The 20,501-nt window shown below is 36.3% G+C and overlaps 2 protein-coding genes across 2 annotated transcripts in view; one reads left to right on the top strand and one right to left on the bottom strand.

The window, feature by feature from the left end:
* kcnip1b (Kv channel interacting protein 1 b) overlaps nt 1-20,501 on the top strand; it is a 137,204-nt gene that overhangs the window by 33,106 nt on the left and 83,597 nt on the right. The gene's annotated exons all lie outside the window — the stretch shown is intronic.
* LOC137028370 (protein mono-ADP-ribosyltransferase PARP14-like) overlaps nt 1-20,501 on the bottom strand; it is a 36,880-nt gene that overhangs the window by 4,582 nt on the left and 11,797 nt on the right. Inside the window, exons 16-30 of the mRNA XM_067397130.1 lie at nt 19,816-20,421; nt 19,570-19,727; nt 19,303-19,477; nt 18,944-19,220; nt 15,166-15,353; nt 6,165-6,283; nt 4,999-5,029; nt 4,573-4,767; nt 4,086-4,319; nt 2,434-3,960; nt 2,165-2,260; nt 1,459-2,058; nt 1,225-1,370; nt 930-1,104; nt 570-846 (exon numbers count right to left, since the gene is read on the bottom strand). Coding sequence (XP_067253231.1) covers nt 570-846; nt 930-1,104; nt 1,225-1,370; nt 1,459-2,058; nt 2,165-2,260; nt 2,434-3,960; nt 4,086-4,319; nt 4,573-4,767; nt 4,999-5,029; nt 6,165-6,283; nt 15,166-15,353; nt 18,944-19,220; nt 19,303-19,477; nt 19,570-19,727; nt 19,816-20,421 — 4,804 coding nt within the window. The remainder of the gene's footprint in view (nt 1-569; nt 847-929; nt 1,105-1,224; nt 1,371-1,458; nt 2,059-2,164; nt 2,261-2,433; nt 3,961-4,085; nt 4,320-4,572; nt 4,768-4,998; nt 5,030-6,164; nt 6,284-15,165; nt 15,354-18,943; nt 19,221-19,302; nt 19,478-19,569; nt 19,728-19,815; nt 20,422-20,501) is intronic.

Here is a 20,501-nt window from a genome sequence, read left to right as displayed (position 1 = left end):
AACCATGAATATAAAAATTAGTCCCTGCCTCCACTCAATCACACCAGCTCAGAATACCTGATCCACTTGGTAAACTTTACTGAAGTAAACGCTGCACAGTGGCAAGTGGAAATTCTGGTTTAATTCAGCCATATATTTTTGAACCAGAAACTGATTCAGAAGACGAGGAAGAGTACATTTTATAGGGTCATCTACAAGTCGATGTATCGGAATCGTAATGCGTTTTATGTATCGCTTTCTACAATGTTGAGACACATAACAGTAATTGGGTTGACTGTTATCAAAAAGCTAATAATGTGTTACTAATGTTATTCAAACCATGTTCCCATTCATCATCTCAGAGTCAGACAGCTACCTTGTAAAAATCAGTAGCTAAAAATGGTGGACAGTCTAAAAGTACTAGGGTTTATACAAAGACTTTCTCAGGATTAAATGACTGTTCTCTCAGTTTTTATGATTTATGAGCATTATGATAAACATAAATATTACACATCTCTGTGTTCAGATTCACCAAATCAATGTAAAACAGCAGCAAAAACACTAGCTGACAGAGATCACATAATCATTACTTGAAGGTGATTAGGTATTCTGGGTAAGCCTGGACATCATTGAAAATCACAAACATGGTTGGGCTGTTGATGTTGTCAGTCACGCTGTTATAGAGATCAGCACTATTGGAGCTCTTTCGAGGGGGAACAGGAAGGCCTGGTTTTCCTTGAGTGAAATCACCGACAAGCACCCTGGCGAGATACATGCGTTTATGTCCGTTGATATCAGGTTTAGAGTAAACTTGAGCTGAGTAATTTGGGTCCATGGCAAAATATGTCCCATTTCCATACATGGCTCCTAAAAACAGAACAACAGCATTAGACTGTTTGCACGAATGGATACAATATGCAAATAAAATGATTGCTGAATTTGACTGATACCATGTATCCTAGCAAAGCTGCGATTGAAGCCGTGATGGTTGATCTGATCTGTGTTATCAGGGCCAGTGCTGTGGAAGAGACGCTTTTCATTGTTTTTGTGTTTGTTTTTGCCTTCCAGTTCCTTCTTTTTGATCATGTAGTTTTTCCAAAGTGTGCTGTTCTGAACTCTTTCAATCTAAAGACAAGAATAAACATTCAGCTTAATAAAACATTATTACACCATAGTGCTAAATTACAACACCAAAACCTTTCAAAACTAACAAATAGACAGTACTCCTCCTCAGTCTAGACTTACTTCAGTAATGTTAGAGTACAGTCCAGTTCTTCTGAACTCTTTCTCCACTTCTGCATATTCCTTTGAGCCTGCTGTGAGTTTTACGAGAACGACTGGCTTTCCTTTCATGTCCTCCCAGTGTGAAGGCAAAGAACTCTGAGCTGCATCTATGGACAAGAAGAACAAAAACATGAATAACTATTCTATGTACATGATGGCATTTTAATCAGTGTCTAATTTAAATAATATTCTCACCTTGCAGATCTACTCTGTTCAGTTCAATCCTCATTCTTGTGGCCTCTTTGTGAACTAAATCAGCCTCATATTCATCATTATTAATCTTGATTCTCACTGAAGGCTGTCTATTCTGATAGGCCTGTTCCAGCACATAATTTGTCAGCATATCAAAGTTTTTGAGGTTGTGTCCATTCTCCAGATATTGCCAATTAACCAGACTGCTGATTATATATGCCTCACGTCTTCTATATTCATTTCTTTCCACCTTGAGGATCATGTCCCGAATACGACTCTCTGCAATGTGAACGTCTCTTGTCAGGCCTTCCAATGTGATGACAGAGTCTTGGTTTTTCCTCTCAAGTTGGACACTGACTGTGAACTCCCTCTGCATGGAGTTAAGCATTTCTGCATCCTCCTTGGTGAAATGAGCAATGGCTGGATCACGGATTGGGATGGTCATATGCTCCCGTACTATGAAGGTGTTGATGATGTCCTTGGCTTCCCTCAGGTCCTCTGGTGTCTCTCCACACAGTTGGAACACAGCTGGCTCAATTTCCTCAACCACCATCACAAACTCTTCATTTGTGGGAGATTCGGAGTTTCTCTCCCCCAAATGGTCTGCAGGTTTGATAAAAATAAAATAGGGTTCAATAATTTTTGTTAAACTTTTTCAATTAAATTGATGGAAAAAGCATTTTTTTTGTTTGTTAGTTTGTTTACTGACCCTTAAATTTACTGGCCACTAATTTTTCACTGGATCTTCTGAATATGCTTGTTTTTTTTGGGAGACTCTGCAAAGTGGAGACTCTGCCAAGGCGTCCTAAAGATAAAAAACAAAGATGTATAAGTGATCTCAATTTCTCAATTTTTATCTTCCTACATTTGTGTGTGTGTGTGTGTGTGTGCACGCATGCATGTGTGTGTGTGTGTGTGTGTGTGTGTGTGTGTGTGTGTGTGTGTGTGTGTGTGTGTGTGTGTTTGTGTAACCTGTACCTGGGAAAAAAACATTCTCTTCCTGTTCCAGCATGTCATCTTCCTGGAGCACCACCGTAAATCTTTTTTTCTTCAGCAGCATTGAGAGCATCATTTTACCCTGTTCCTTGAAGTACTTCTTTGCTCCTGCCTTTTTAATGACGTGTGTGTCCGTGTAGAGAGAATCTGCCAACCTTTTAAAGAAAGTCATAGCTGGCTGGACAAATCCACGCTCTCCAGACAGTTTGATCCAGGGTCTCTTGGAATCAAAATTCACTTTAATTTTATCAGACTTCATAAAATGCTGCCAGTCTTCTGATTTTCTGTCTTTTATGAATTCAACTGCTGCATGTGATTTTACACAAACGGTTTCTTCAATTCTAGTGTGTTTCTCAATGAAACATTTCATGCTCTCACTGACCTCTATCACTGGATCTCTGAATCCAGTCACTATTACTTTGTCTCTCTGTGAAAGATTTATTAACACAGAAAGTTTTTTGGATGTATTGAATGATTTTGGCAATTGTTTTTTGAGATCCTGCCACTCTGTCATTTGAAGGACACCCTGATCTTCTATATTGAGGTCTTTGGATTTAAGAACCATATTCACCCTCTTCTCTGCATCAACAAGTGCTTTTTCTGTGCTCCCAGTCAAAACAACATCTCCATTTTCGATTGTGTATACAGCAGTTATTCCATGAGATATAAAGAGATCTGTGGACATTTCATCACAATCAACTGATCTCAGGAACTCCAGGATTGAACGGTCAATCTTTAAGGGCTTCTGTTTCATACTTATTTTCTTCTCAAGGACCCAGTTCTTGAACATGAGGACTTCTGTATTAAGTCCTGATAAAACCAAGCTGTTTATTTTTTTGTTGTAGTCAATGTGCAGGTTTGGAGAAACAGCATTTTTCAGGCCATCTTGTAAAAGCAGAGAGTACAAGGCAGGAGACATCTCCATTTGCTCTGTCACAATGTTCTTCTCTCTCTCCATTTGATTTGTTGCTCTCTCTAAAATTTTCCCCATGATGGGTTTCAGTCCAATTATCTCATGAGTCATTCCCACCAGTGTCAGAACACCTTTAGAGGCATCCATATCTGTGAAAACCTTATCTTTCACCACTTCCATAACATCTTTCTTCATTTTAGACCACAAGGGGTGTGACACCAGCCACTCAGACGTTGTGTAGTTTGACATTATTTTCATGAAGGCATCACAGGCATTCTTACTCCAGCCATCAACGTGTCTTCTGGTAACTCCTTTCTGTTTTAGTAATGCTGGATCAGGACTGAGCAAAGCTTCAGGTTTGTCCATGTTTATTTGGCAGAAGTGTGAGCTCATCTGGTCTTTAATAGAGGAAATCTCCCCTTTCTTGAGGAGGAACTCCCTGATGGCAGGATGTACACTGACTGTAATGGGATCGGGCAGCTTCAAATGTGGTCTGTTTCCACCATACAAGACTGTATCCAGTGATTTAAAGTAGGGATATATCTTGACTGGAACATCACAGATGTTATTCTCTTGCTTCAAGATTCTCTCTTTGGCTGAAAAAGAATAAAAGTTGCAGGTACAGTGAATTAATGCATTCATATTGTCAAATGAGGTATATAAATATTACCAAATGAACGGTAACAGCGAAGATTACCAGCAATTGCACATAAATTTATACCTTTTTCCTCCTTAAAGGTAATAATGGCTGCTTGTTCTGATGGAATTGTGATAACTTCCTCTACTGGACCACCCCATTTCTCAAAATACAGTTCCAGCAGCATCTTGTTGTTGTTGGCCTCAGCTGGAAGATTCTCCACCCGCACACACGTGCTTCTCTCCAATGTACGGGCCCTCAGATTATTCTTCTTTAATTCCTCATGTGTCCTGCTGTCCACAAGGAACTTTCCTGCATCTATCAGAAATTATATTTTACAGAATGTGCCAGACACATTTGATCAAGTCATAGTAACATACAACTATACAATATATACCAGCAAAATATCAAAGGTATCCATTTATTTAAAAAAGTAAAGTTTAAGCATTGTGTAATCAAGATTAAGTTTAATTACAGTTTTGATGCAAAAAAAAAAAAACTTGACTAAGTGAAATATGCTTACATTATGATAAAAAGTACATGTATGTGTTTATTTTATAGAAGAACATACCACTGGGATTTTTAAATGTCACAACCGCTTTTCTTATTAATTCAATGGTGAAGTCATTTTCAGAAAGACTTGTGATGTTCTCCACCAAAAGAGTCAAAACATCTTGTTTAACATCATCTGGAAGGTTCTCCAGGACCACAGCACTTGACTCTTGATGTGTCTTCACATCCAACTCAGTTTGAGGGGGACTTTCATCTATAAAAGTGACACATATTAATTTTTTTATTTTTTTTTGTAAAGTCAAAATCAACTGTTAACAAACAAAATAATGTTTTGTATCATTTAGTAACCTAACTGATATCTTTACACCATAAAAAAAAAATGTGTTAGCGAGTACATCCGCAATAACAGTATTATAACCTAACTAATCACAAAGATCACATGCACGTAAACAGTCAGAGACCAAAGTCCAGATTATTTACTCACTTGGTTCCTGACTTCCACATGCCTGGCCCACCTGAAACCACAGCATTTACAATCAGTGTTAGGGAAAGTAACTTTTAAAAGTAATGCATAACAATATTGTGTTACTCCCTGAAAAGGTAACTAATTGCATTACTTAGTTACAGTACCTTTTATGTAACTACGTTTTATCATCTGGGCTGGACTTGCTTGTTTGTTTTTTAATAAAATCTATTTTTGGCAAATAAAGGCCCTTTCACACCAAAAGTGAAATTAATAAGCATCAGGCTGAAGGAAATGCAAATTCATGCCAGAATTTGCAGAGGGCACAGCTCAAACAAACCTTTCAGCTGTGCTGCCATTCTGGATTAAAGAAGAATAATAAACAGTAGAAGAAGTGTGATGTATCTAAAGTAATTTTTACTTATTCATATGGTTGAATTGGATCATCGTCAGAAGCAAAGACACTTGTAATTAAAGTGAGATTAAATACAAAGTATATTTGTGTAATTTAACATTTAATTATTGCAGGCTTGAATGAATGAATTAATGAATGAGGCATTTATATAGCACTTTCTTATGTACAACTGTAAAGCGCTTTACAATCAAATCAGGCTTGCATAATATAGTTTTTATTCATTTTGAGGGATACTGAATCTGTTTTTGTGCAAGTGAGATAAGTAAGTTAATGCCCACATTTAGTCTAGAACTATACAATAACCATCATGTTTAAACAGTGAACACAACAATGCTGCACATCACTACCGATTTTTCTCAACATATGGACATTAGAGCAAAAGGTAACTCAGATATTTTGTTGTACATTTAAAAGTAATGCATTACTTTACTAGTAACTTGAAAAAGTATAATCTGATTACGTAACTCACGTTATGCGTTACTCCCAACACTGTTTACAATTATTTAATTGGAAAACTCTAAACAAGTAGAGTTAGTTAGGCTATTTGTTCTATCTACAATAGCATGTTTCAACAATATAGATAAATGACATCTTCATACAGAAACTCTAAAATGCATCTCCTCTCTACCATACCTGTATAACTGAATCAAATTTTATAATTTTGATAATGTTGTTTGACCTGATGCAATCTAAAGAATTTGATTTATAAAGCCACTAAGCTAAGTAAAAGCATTCTGGTCTTAATTCTGCATTTTGTAATGTGTCAACTCACTCTTTGTTCAGTGCTGTCTGCTTGTTCCTCAACATCGCTGGGTTTGTACACTTTCAGCTTGATTTGGTGATTGCCAACAGTAATGATGTGTTCTGTCTGGGAGAGTACGGCATCTTGGACTTAAACACAAACAATCAGACTTAGACAGATACATCACAACACTTTAACTTGATTTGTAAAGGAAACACATCATTTCTAGATTATTATTAGTTGTATGGCTATATAGCATAGCCAATTTCCTGACATATTGATAAAGATTTTAATGTTTTAATAAAGCTTGGATGAATTAAAACAAGTTGTATAGGGGGCACAAAGCTAAAACCTAAAAATGTGACCCAAACCACATGAATCTGAACAGTTTGTACATCCCAGAAAAAAAATAGAGTAATTCAAACAGGAAAATTCTGAAAAGCTTTCTTGATTCGCAATGTGTTTACCAAGTCGATGATCTGGATCAGTGGATCCATTATGAACTATTCCGCTTTGCCGAAATTACCTAAATTGGCTCCGAGTTAGTTTAAATAGGGGTATGACATGTCATGTTCATTAGTTGAAATATGGTTGTAGGGAGGTAGGTAAAAATGTAATGCCATGTCAGCAGCTAAGGCTATTCTTATGACAAGAGCTGGGTTATACAGAGTTCATTTTGAAACAATGCAAAATTATACAAGATATTTGTGTTAATGGTAAAACTTACATTACTTAAAGACCTCCCTGTGGTGAAAATCAAGTTTTCAGTGTTGTTTATATGTCTGGTGTTTGTTTTTTTTTTTAAATATGCTTTCAGACAAACCATGTGCAAATTCATAAGCCAACACCTTTGCTGAGTATTTTGACAAAAATTGTGAATTGTGTATATAATCTGGCCTCTAACTTCTTAAGAAAGAAGTTAAGAAAATTCTTAAGATAAATACTAAGAAGCTCTTAAGAATGTTCCTAAGTGCAATTCTTGAAAAATTCTTAAGAAGATGTCATATATTTTCTTAAGAACATTTTATTTTTTTTCTTACAAATATAATTAAAATAGCTATGGCTACAAAAAAATGTATTATTGCCACATTTTAATTGTATCAGTTTATTATAGCCTACTTTTTTAAATTAGCAATCACATCCCGATTGTGCTTTTGAATATAAAGTGTGTACATGTGTAGTTTAATGGCATTAACGGTCAAAAGAGAATACTCTCAGGAAAGCTAACATGGATGACAAGAAACGACTGATTGCAAATGATCCGGAAGCAAAGAATCGTAGCGCAACCATCATCTGCAGTGTCACGGGAAGTGGAGAGGACCTTTTTTGTTTTTCGCTGCAAATTATCTTTTAGAATATGTGCCAGATACATTAGGCTACTAAGTTTCTTGGTAGCCTATAAAGTCTAAGCAGAGCATGATCAGGAAGGGTGAGAGGATCTGCTCAATCTCTAAGAGGCCTTTCTGGCTCTCTCTCCCTATAACAACCCACAGAACTTCCATCTGGAACACAGACATCTAATTAGCCAAGTATACTAGTTTATATAAGTAAAATATTTAAGTAGTTACAGAGTTTAATATAAGTTTTATAATTTTGTAAGGTTTAATATTTGAAAAAAGCATACATTTCATTAAATATCTTACCTCTTGGGGATTTACGAATAGTATTCAGTTATCCCAACTTTAAGAAGTTATTTCAGATGATTTTTAAGAACATTCTTTTCAAGAATTTGAAGTTTTCTTAAGTTTTGTCTCAAGAACAATCTTAAGAAAAAAGATAAGAACATTCTTAAGTAGATTTTTTGGGAATACAAAATATTTTTATCTTTTTTCTTAAGTTAAAAAATAAGAAGAAATTGGCAGTTAAGAAGAATTTTATTCTTAAGAACATTTCGTGAATCCGGCCCCTGGAGTCTATCTGGTTATTGCTGTGCAGCAAATTGGGGAACACTAGAGACCTTATTCCCAAGTGATAGTGTTCAAACGAGTCAAGACGTTGACTGACTCGAGGCAGTTGTCGACTAGTAGACGCAGTGCTAGAGTATAATCATTTTAGTGTCGCCGGTAGACACTTGGGTAGGAGACGCCCCAGGTAACCTTAAGTCAGGTGCGTATGGGGAAAATCTACCACAGCCTATAAGCTCAAAATTCTTCCAGTCCCAAATACATGTTCCAAAATTCTTGGTAATGAGTGACAACAAGGATTTATTATTATTATTGTTAATTACTTGCAAAGTAAGCACATGTCAGGTTTAGTCTGCTATGTTTATAAGTATTCACTTCTTTATTTTTCTTTAAATGGATGACAACAGTGGCTAGAGAGAGTAGTAATTGGGTCATTCCTGGGATTTGGTAATATTCCACCTTTGATATTGTATTTTTTATAGAATTAATTTTCTAAATACCCTACATCTGTAGGCACCTCCAAGAAATCATATTTTCTCACCTCAGGCATTAACGATCTTTCATTATTTTCAGGGTTTTTTTTTTTTTTTTTTTTTCAGATTCAAAAGCCTTTTATTCTCAACCCCTTGAAGGTACAATATGTAAAATTTTTGCAGTAAAATATCCAAAAACCACTAGGCTAGTGTTATATATTTTGTCCAGCTGATTACTAGCTACTTGTAAATCATGAGAAAATTCCCATTCTAAAAAGTGACACGGGGCAGTGCAGTCGCCTGTCAATGATGTCAGTTACCCTTTGTTACTGCCTTTACTGACGTAGAAACCACATGACAACAGTGCCGTGGACAAATGCGGAAGTAGTGTCTTGCTTCAAGCAGTTCCTTATTTACTTCTTGCACGTTTTATGGTGGATTGTGTTACTTATTTATGGAACATAATTACTGTTTACCATCTCCCGCTGGTTCTGTCGACAAGGACAGCTCCCGTAAACTCATGACCGGAAAAGCGGAAGCGGCGCCGGCGACTGTGTCATAATAAAAGTCCCGTTGCCTGTGAGGCGTGTGTTGATCAATCGCTCCAGCTTCTCGTTCAGCTCCCGCAACACTCGGTCCTGCTCTGCTTCATACTACAGTAACGTTAATAATCGCATCCACGGACATGAGTTCTTCCAGACTCCAATCCCTATTCTTTTGCACCGTCCGTTGAAATGGAGACCACATGTCCCAAGTTTCCGCTCTAAAACTTGGCGTCATCAAACTACGCCTTTGTTTTGAATAGGCTTCTAGCGACCTCTAGCGGAAAAAAATATCACAAATTGTACCTTTAACAGGCAAAATGGAATTGGTTTAAAAAGGATTTTACGCAAAACTTCCTATAAAACATACATATACCTACTGCTCATGTGTCCCTCATAACAATTTAATAACTACAAATGTAATATTTATGATAATTTTCACATTTTTATGGGACTAAAGTTAAAAATAAACAAATTGTGTGTCTCCGGTCTCTTTATTTTTGTAAAAAAAAAAATAAGAAATTTAGATGTTTAACTAAAACCACAATTTTATTGTGTTAATCCTTAACATGTCAGGTGAGAATAGAGTGACGGGGTTGAACACTGGGAGACACTGAAGGGAGACATTGCCTTCAATTGTGTGTTTATATATATATATATATATATATATATATATATATATATATATATATATATATATATATATATATATATATATATATATATATATTTGCCAAAAGTATTAAGACACCCCTCCAAATCATTGAATTCAGATGTTCCAATCACTTCCATGGCCACAGGTGTATAAAATCAAGCACCTAGGCATGCAGACTGCTTCTACATTTGTGAAAGAATAGGTCACTCTTAGGAGCTCAGTGAATTCAAACGTAGTACCATGATAGATTGCCACCTGTGCAATAAGTCCATTCAGGAAATTTCCTCACTACTAAATATTCCACGGTCAACTTTTAGTGGTATCATAACAAAGTGGAAGCAATCGGGAACAACAGCAACTCAGCCACGAAGTGGTAGGCCACGTAAATCACAGAGCGGGGTCAGCGCATGCTGAGGTGCACAGTGCGCAAAAGTCGGCAACTTTCTGCAGTGTCAATAGCTACAGACCTCCAAACTTCATGTGGCCTTCAGATTAGCTCAAGAACAGTGCATAGAGAGCTTCATCGAATGTTCTTCCATGGCCGAGCAGCTGCATCCAAGCCTTACATCACCAAGTGCAATGCAAAGCATCGGATCCAGTGGTATAAAGCACGCCACCACTGGACTCTAGAGCAGTGGAGAAGTACTTGCCTGACTGCATTGTGCCAACAAGTATAATGTTTGGTGGAGGGGGGTTATGGTGTGTGGGGTTGTTTTTCAGGGGTTGGGCTTGGCCCCTTAGTTCCAGTGAAAGGAACTCTGAATGCTTCAGCATACCAAGACATTTTGGACAATTTCATGCACCGAGCTTTGTGGGAACAGTTTGGGGATGGCCCCTTCCTGTTCTAACATGACTGTGCACAAAGCAAGGTTCATAAAGACATGGATGAGCCAGTTTGATGTGGAGGAACTTGACTGGCCTGCACAGAGTCCTGACCTCAACCCGATAGAACACCTTTGGGATGAATTAGAGTGGAGACTGTGAGCCAGGCCTTCTCGCCAACATCACTGCCTGACCTCGCAAATGCGCTTCTAGAAGAATAGTCAAAAATCCCCATAAACACACTCCTAAACCTTTTGGGAAGCCTTCCCAGAAGAGTTGAAGCTGTTATAACTGCAAAGGGTGGGCCAACTCCATATTAAACCGTAGATTAAGAATGGGATGTCATTAAAGTTCATGTGAACGTAAAGGCAGGCATCCCAAAACTTTTGGCAATATAGTGTACACACACATATATATATTGTGCCCTTCCATCTGCTGCTGATCTGGCTGCCATTTCTGACGTAGGATGTTTGTCAATGTTTAAGTGCATACATTATGTGAAATATTCTATTTTTATTTTGTCATGATTTTAGTAAGTATATTTTTACTGAAATCATGAGAATTCATTATTATTATTATTATTATAAAAAAAACTCTTTTAAACCCCGAAACAATGAGAAATATACAGATGTATGCGATGGGGTTGAGTTTTTTTGCTCAAAATGGCCACTGCTCTTCTTGCAGTGCATGGCAGCAATGAAATAAGTACATTGCAAGGATTAAAATAAAATTTTGAAAAATAATAATTTTTCATCTTCATTTTATTGTTGTTAAGCTTGTACCCTCCCTGACTATAATAAGCCTCAAAGATATGAGGGCAATTCCAGCGTTATGGACGTGACATTTGGAGTCAAAACTTGAAATATAAATGCTCAAAGAATGCATTTAATAGCAACATATTGAACCGTCTATTTATATATTCATAATCCCTTACTAAAGGAGTCCAGACATTAGAAAAATGTCAGTCTACTCAACTGTTTTATTTTTTAGATGAGGGAAATATACAGCGTTACGGACGTGACAAAAAAAGTCACTAAGTTTTGGGTGACAACATATTTTTTAAGAATTCTGTGAATTACATTGCGCAAACCAAAAGTAATACTGCCCACCGAATAAAGAAGGGTTGGCTCTCCACAGAGCATAAAATAATAATTTTATTTCATTTTTCGTGTTCGCATTAATGAGGAAAAAACAACGTTACGGATGTGACAGTTTTCCGTTACGGATGTGACCGGTCTGAAAGCGGCACAGAAGACTGGTTTAAAACTGCTTTAAAACTTTCACAGAGACCTCAAGCAAGCATGTACACCACCAAATATTGAAATCTGGGATACCAGTATGGTAAGACTCCACAATTGATCAACTTTTTACTAAACTTTATACAAATGTAACGTTATACTCTGTAGTGCAAAAGGTTATAGATTAGACCTATTTCTCATGTTGACAAGCATGTGCGTTGTTCAAGAATCAATTTAGAGACCATGATTTTCCTTCTTACAGAACTGCATGCTAAAATACATTGACAAATATTAATGTTTATCATAAAGCAGTTTAAAATCGCATGTTTTCCCCACAGTCAGGTGAACCGATTGACACTATTGCCAATCGCAATCATGTCAGTTTTATGTTTTGTGTATGAATGACCACACGGTTTTTTTCGTCTAGTTTTCAGAGTTTAAAGCGGAGTCTTGAGTCAAAATGATCAAACTTTATTTCAAGTCAAAATTATTGCAATCGTATTATTTTCATTTTGTTTGATCGCGCGGATTGTGATCATTATAGGCTAGGCTATTCATTTTTAACCAACAGGTAACGCGACATCCCAATTCCCGAGGGAAGTGTCCTATGAGACACAATGCTCTTCTATAAGTTGTACTGTATCATATAGGCCTACCTTTTGATGTTCATATTTCGTTCTCTGGCAAGAGGAAGAGAAGATCGATTCATGTGCGCCTGATCCGCCGCTTACAGGCGCTGCAGAAGCTAATCTGTCACACGCCGTAGGCTATTAAAGAGCGACATCTATTGTTTAATTTTTGAAAAAAAAAAATAATAAAATCGACTGAATTTGAAAGTTAAACCTTTTTCATATTAAAACTAACAAAGCACAAAGAGTATTGCGATTATTGGGTATGTTCTGATATGGTAAGCCTGAAACAGATGATAGCAATATAAAGAAGCAAACTCATAGGATTTAATATGAAGCGTCCGTAACGGTCACGTCCGTAACGCTTATTATGGTTGTTCACAGCAACGTAGTGAAATGAATTGTTGATCCTAATAAGCATAAACATAATTTAGCTTTGCATATAAAGTTTCAAGTTATTTGCATTTATAATTGTTATATGACATAAACTTAATCATTAAAACGTTACGGACGTGACAGAGCACTGAAGCGTCCTGACCTCTTTATTCTAGCCCTTATAAATTCATCAGGCAGTGCTGTTATGACTAAATGAGTGTATTTATTTCTCAGGCATGTATCCATCTTTCTACACAATGCTTACTGCTAAAATTAAAGTTTAAAAAATGGGGTCTTTGATCCCTTTTTTGAAAGCATGAAATATGGTTGGTTGAAAATTTAATTTAAGCATTGTTACTTACCACATATATTGTGGATAAACAAGGCAATTTTCTTAAAATTTCTGTTAGAGCACATTAATACAGTATATTACAGACCTAAATGGACAATTTAAAAAGGGTTTTGTTCTTTTGGTTAAAACTTTTTTTTTTCATAGTAAAGATGACCTTTGCGTGGAATTGCCCATGAATAATACTTCTGCACCACTGAATGATTTTCTGGTAAATGATGTCACATATGGGTGGAGCCTAAATTATTATAAGCGGAGAATGGTTTGCGTGACGGGGTTGAGTTCAGACTGAGGTATAGCCTATAACTTTATAGTCTTTTTATAAAATATCTTGAAATTTTTTTTAGAAAATTATTTTCACACGAAAGTAACACAAATAATTACCTTCAATATTGCCAAAAAATTATAGACATGGTGCACATTTTGCTAAATATTTTCTAAGTAGTACAAATTCAGTGAAGTGCCTCAGGGACATGACAAAATGCTTAGTGTAGGCTACGATAGAAATAAGACATTATTTTATGATAAAAATATTTTTAGTCATTATAATGGACATACCAAAGTATTGTGAAAACATTTTACCTATTTATTTTGGTTAACCACCCGTTTAAAAAGTCAAGTCTGAAATATTACCGAATCCCAGGAATGACCCAATTAATATCTGAACGGAAGATTCACAAGCTGTGTCCCAATTCAGGGTCCGCGCACTTCAAAGTGCATGAAAGGGGTGGGGTTTTGGAGTGGAGGGTTGCCAGGTCTGCGCAACAAAACCATCCCAAAAGTAGTGTAATCACAGCACAAATGTAAAAGTATCCCAATCGCAGACATGGCAACAATGAGCCGAGCGTCGTTACATGGCTCGCGACTGTGTGACAGACAGCTGACAGTTGACGTTTATGTGTGCATTTTAAAGTTTTATGACTTTCTATTGGGTTTTGACATGCTTCACTGCCGGCGACGACGGGACACTGGACCAAAATATGTATGGTTAAAATAGGTAATGTTAGTTTTATATCGTTAGCAAGTTAACCTTGTTTGTTGTTTTTTTCTATGTTAAATTATGTTAAATTTATGTTAACTGTGAAAATATATACATGCATAGTAGACTCTTTAGAAAACGCACATGCGCAAATGATAATTCTGTTTTGCGACGACCTGCACGATCCGTTCTGTGTGTGTGAGGGAGAGAGAGTGTGTGTGTTAGGGAGATATATTTTTATCTCCGTTTCCCAGTGGAATGAAGCGCCGATTTCAAGACACTTCGCAGTCTACACTATCCCACAATTCATTGCGCGCCAGTGACGACAGGAGTTCTGTGTGAATTCACATAAATGTAAGCAATGCCCCGTGTTGACCAATATCTAAATCAAACTGTAATATATGGTTTTCATAAATACAGTATTTGTCTCTGAGATGGAGTGCAGTTGAATAAAATCCTAAAGTACTGTACTTTAAATTCAGACTTAAATACAGAATAAATGTAGAAATATGAATGTATATATTTTCACAGTTAACATAAATTTAACATAATTTAATATAAAAAAACAAACAAGGTTAACTATTGCGAACGATATAAAACTAACATTACATAGTTTAACCATACATATTTTGGCCCAGTGTCCCGTCGTCGCCGGAAGTGAAGCATGTCAAAACCCAATAGAAAGTCATAAAACTTTAAAATGCACACATAAACGTCAACTGTCAGCTGTCTGTCACACAGTCGCGAGCCATTTAACGACGCTCGGCTCATTGTTGCCATGTCTGGGATTGGGATACTTTTACACTTGTGCTGTGATTACACTACTTTTGGGATGGTTTTGTTGCGCAGACCTGGCAACCCTCCACTCCAAAACCCCACCCCTTTCATGCACTTCGAAGTGCGCGGACCCTGAATTGGGACACAGCTACAGATTACAAGTAGCTAGGCTACTTAATCAGAGTTTGTCGCACTATTTGAACCTGAAATTACCTTAAGTGTCTCGACAGCTTGACGTGCTGACAAAACGTGCTGTTGTTTAACATATTAAGCTTTTTTTGCACTTACTGTCAGATGATTTGAACAGAATCGTAGCAGAGTTGCTCTTGTCATTATATTGCACAATGCAGTCTCCTCCCTGAGATTTCTTCTTACTCTGAAAGTGGATATAAAGTTTATTTTTCACACTTTTAGCGTGTTCAGGTCCCCAGTCTCCCTCGACAATGATAGGATAATATTCGTCCATCGTGATCCTTCTGGTCAACGAGGAAGTTACTCCAATGATAACCAATTGCACAACGTCAGTGTATATAGCTGATCACGCCCTCTATTTTTCATTCTCTTTCCTTTCTGCGTAAGTTCACCATGAAACCGACAGTGAATGTGGCCTGTTTAAATTCATAGCCTACACGGGAACGATCGTAGTGAGATTGTTTAAACTACCCGAGAACATCTAATAAAAAACAGTGGTGTATACCTATTATATTGACCTTTAACTGCACTCGTTTTTTTATAAGAACAAAACATATTGTAGCCTAATAGTACATATACCATAAATGTAAATAAATATATTATAAAAAAGAGAAAAGAAAAAAAAAGGCACTTTTTTTTTTACTCATTAAACATTAAACTATAAAAAGGACCTATTAATTGCCATTAAAGTGAAATTACTGAACCTAAACATACAAGCTTGATAGAAATGCTCATTTTAGAAGAAAATTTCTGACGGCACTTAGAGGCTTTTGAATATTTAACTCTTTACTCTTATTGTACTCGTTCATTCGGTTCTCAGGGTCCTCACACTGGCCATTAATTTATTATGCGGGCCCACGATCACAAACTTGTCTTGGTCACTAGACAGAGGTAATTGACTATACTGTTTAGAAGGCCGCTTTCATGCTTGCTCTACCTAAAAGTATTTTGTTTAGTCCCCATAGAGTGCCTCAGGGATGACGCATTTTTGTAGGCAAAACCCAGAAGCTTAGCATTTTAGGACTTCCGGTTCCAACGCCGTCAAGTCTATGGGTTTTTTGAATGGGTTTTTGCTAAATCGCCTGAAATAAGGTCTGTGGTTAACAAAGCCTCTAAATATTTTCATCTGTTTTGCTCTATGACATAAAACACACCAGTTATTACCTGCTTGTGATTTTTTTAAACTTTTACTGTGTCTTAAAATCGGCGGTTGCTAACAAATTGCGTCATCATAACAAACAGGACATTTGGACAGCATTTCTCATGAAAAAGTTGACAAGTATTCATACATAGCACAGAATAATCAGCGAGCATGTTTTTAAATAAAGTTTGAGGAAGCTTGGTGGTGACGACGTTGATCCGCGACCATGGCTGTAGTCCATTTATAGCCTACTGTTAGCCTTTTATATCTGACGACTTTATTTAGGCTTCAAAATCTATAACTGTTGTTTTAACTTGTAAAGATTGTCTTGATAGACAAAACGTGTAAGTGTCATAACCCTTTGTTAATCACAGAGCTTATTTTCTGCAATTTTCCAAAATTCTATGGGAAAAATGCATAGGCTTTCAACCGAGGGAACCCGTGCGCCGCACTCTATTGATCTGTATACACTTGAATTAAAGTAACACTATCAGAGTCAGAGGTCACAACCACTACTACAGATAAGCCGACCAATATTACTTCTCTGATAGTAGCTTTGGTTTGGTTATGCCATGGGCCCCCCTTGTACACTTAACTAAAGTATCATTACATTAAACAGAGGTAAGGCTCACCCTATTTAGGTTGATCGATCAACATTTTGGAAATTCCCTTTTTAGCCTTCACAGTCTAAATACACTTGAACTAATGCCAAGCGTTAGCCGGAGCTCTAAAATCTCAGTTGGCGTGCCCTATGCTAAACTCAAAACTGGACTTTAGTCCGGTACTTACCTGACGCAGATTTGCACTTCCATGTAGACGAGACCATTGTACCAGTTGCACTGAGACATTTCAAACGATACCAAACATGTATAGCATTCTGTAATGATTGTTCACATTAAACCATATAGATTTTGAGAGGGGGTGAAGGAAAGGAAATATAGATTAAGGCAGGTGTGAGGTGTGATTGATTCAGTGTGATTGCGTCTCGGATGGGGATGTTAATATCGCAAGAGGGAGTCCAAATGTTAATTTCTTTTGTTTTCTAATATGATGATTTGATGCTCAAGAAACATTCATTATTATTTTCAATGTTGAAAACAGCTGTGTACAAATTTTTTTCAAAATTCTTCGATGGATAGACAGTTCAAACAGCATTTATTTAAAATAGAATATTTTCTAACATTATAATTGTCTTTACTGTAACTTTTGATCAGTTTAACTCATCCTTGATGAATAAAAGTATTGATTAATTTTATTTCTATCCCCCAAAAATGAAATTAAAATTCTTACTGACCCCAAACTTTTGAACGGTAGTGTATAATGTTACAAAAGATTTAGATTTCAGACAACTGTTCTTTTGAACTTTCTATTCATCATAGCATCATGAAATAAAAAAGTAAGTAACTGTTTTCAACATTGATAATAATCATAAATGTTTCTTGAGCAGCAAATCATCATATTAAATTGATTTCTGAAGGATCATGTGACACTGAAGACTGAAGTAATGATGCTGAAAATTCAGCTTTGATCACAGGAATAAATTACACTTTGCTGTATACTGACACTAATATTTCACAATATTACAGTTTTTGTTTGTATTTTTAATCAAATAAATGCAGGCTTGGTGAGCAGAAGATACTTCTTTTAAAACATTGAAAAATCTTACTGACCCCAAACCTTTGAACGGTACATGGAAGAAAAAATTAAGAGACCACTTAACATTGATTTCTGAACTTGGGAGTAATTTTTTCCATAGCTGTATAATATATATATATATATATATATATATATATATATATATATATATATATATATATATATATATATATAAAATTTAAAGTTTTTTTTTTTTTTTTGGCCTCTGTCAGCCTTGGTAAAAATTAGTGTTTACTATACTTCTTATAGGTCTTGCATAATGTGAGTGAAAATTAATTTGTTAAATTTAATGTTTTTTGGTGTTTGATGGTGTTGACAATATAAGTGATAAGGTAAATAAGTGATAAGGTTAAAAGCACATTTTGATAAAAAGGAAATTTGAGAGGTTGTATAGCAAAGCACAGCTCAGTAGCTTAGTACATGTAAGATACATAAATGTAGTTTAATTTATCTGAGTATCTTGTTTTTTTCAATATCGCACCCTGTTTTGTCCCACTTCTCAAGAATCTGTGATAAATCGGTGCAATATTACACAAAAAAATATAAAAATATCCACTGAAAATCAGATTTATTTGGAATGTTTAAAGGATGTAGTAAAAAAATAACATTTCACCAATCATAATTAATAGGCTATGTCATTTTTTAAATTTATTGTTACATAATGATATGTCTAATTTTAATCAATGTGCTCCTTAATCCACATAAACATAATCCCAATATATATGTTCAAAACAAACTATTTCCTTTGTTAGGCAATTCTTCAATATATGACAACAAATATCTGCTTATTAGTGTAAGTAAATATATAACTTTAAACAAACCATAACATTAAACAGCTAATTTCAGAAAACCAGCTCAAGCTAAAATGGACAGTCTAAAAGTTTTGGGGATTGGACAAAGACTTTCTCAGGATAAATTTCTGTTCTCTTAGTTTTTGTCATTTATATAAGCATGATGCTACCTACAGTCTACATTGACAGTAAAAATTACACATAGCAGTGTGTTCAGCTATACCAAATTAACCTAACAGCAGCAAAAACACTAGCTGAACAGAAACTGAGACCTCATAATCATTACTGGAAGGTGATTAGGTATTCTGGGTAAGCCTGGACATCATTGAAAATCACAAACATGCTTGGGCTGTTGATGTTGTCAGTCACGCTGTTATAGAGATCAGCACTTTTGGAGCTCTTCGCAGGGGGAACAGGAAGGCCTTGTTTTCCTTGAATGAAATCACCGACAAGCACCCTAGCAAGATACATGCGTTTATGTCCATTGACATCAGGTTTAGAGTAGCCTTGGGCTGAGTAGCTAGGGTCCACAGCAAAATATGTACCATTCCCATACATGGCTCCTAAAAACAGATCAAGAGTATTAGACATTTGACATGAATGGATACAAGAGCAAATAAAGTTTATGCTGAATTTGACTGATACCATGCGTTCCAGCAAAGCTGCGATTGAAACCGTTATGGTTGATCTGATCTGTATTATCAGGGCCAGTGCCGTGGAAAAGACGCTTTTCATTGTTTTTGTGCTTGTTTTTGTCTTCCATTTCCTCCTTTTTGATCATATAGTTTCTCCAAAGTGCGCTGTTCTGAACTCTTTCAATCTAAAGACAAAAATAAATATTAGTATTACACTACAGTAATAAAATAAAACGAATAAACGGGAGATTTCTCTTTCCCCTTCATCTAGTCTTACTTCAATTATGTTAGAGGTTAGACCGGTTCTTCTGAACTCTTTCTCCACTTTGTTATATTCTTTTGAGCCTGTTGTGAGTTTTACCAGAACAACTGACTTTCCTTTCATATCCTCCCAGTGTGAAGGCAAAGGGCTTTGAGCTGCTGCTGCAGCTGCTTCTATGGACAAGAAGAACAAAAACATGAATAACTAATCTCTGTACATGATGGCCTTTTAATCAATGTCTAGATTATAAAATATTATCACCTTTCAGATCTACTCTGATCAATTCAATCCTCATTCTCCCACTTGTTGCCGTTTTGCGAACTAAATCAGCCTCATATTCATCATTATTAATCTTGATTCTCACTGAAGGCTGTCTATTCTGATAGGCCTGTTCCAGCTCATTATTAGTCAACATATCAAAGTTTTTGGGGCGGCGTCCATTCTCCAGATATTGCCAATTAACCACACTGCTGACTATAAATGCCTCACGTCTTTGGCTTTCATTTCTTTCCACCTTGCGGATCATGTCCCGGATACGACTTTCTGCACTGTGAACGTCTCTTGTCAGGCCTTCCAATGTGATGACAGAATCTTGGCCTTTCTTCTCGAGTTGGACACTGACTGTGAACTCCCTCTGCATGGAGTTAAGCATTTCTGCATCCTCCTTGGTGAAATGAGCAATGGCTGGATCACGGATTGGGATGGTCATATGCTCCCGTACTATGAAGCTGTGTATCAAATCCTTGGCTTCCCTCAGGTCCTCTTGTGTCTCTCCACACAGTTGGAACACAGCTGGCTCAATTTCCTCAACCACCATCACAAACTCTTCATTTGTGGATGATTCTGAACTTTCCCCCAAAATATAGTCTTTTTTTTCCCCAAGTACATGTTTGATGGAAAGAAACAGAGGGATTAATTACTGTATTTAAGAAAAACAAGAATGGATA

Source organism: Chanodichthys erythropterus, chromosome 10 (assembly GCF_024489055.1).
Source record: "Chanodichthys erythropterus isolate Z2021 chromosome 10, ASM2448905v1, whole genome shotgun sequence".
NCBI lineage: Eukaryota > Metazoa > Chordata > Actinopteri > Cypriniformes > Xenocyprididae > Chanodichthys > Chanodichthys erythropterus.
The sequence above is the reverse complement of the archived record's forward strand: the minus strand, read 5'-3'. Positions and strand labels throughout refer to the sequence as shown.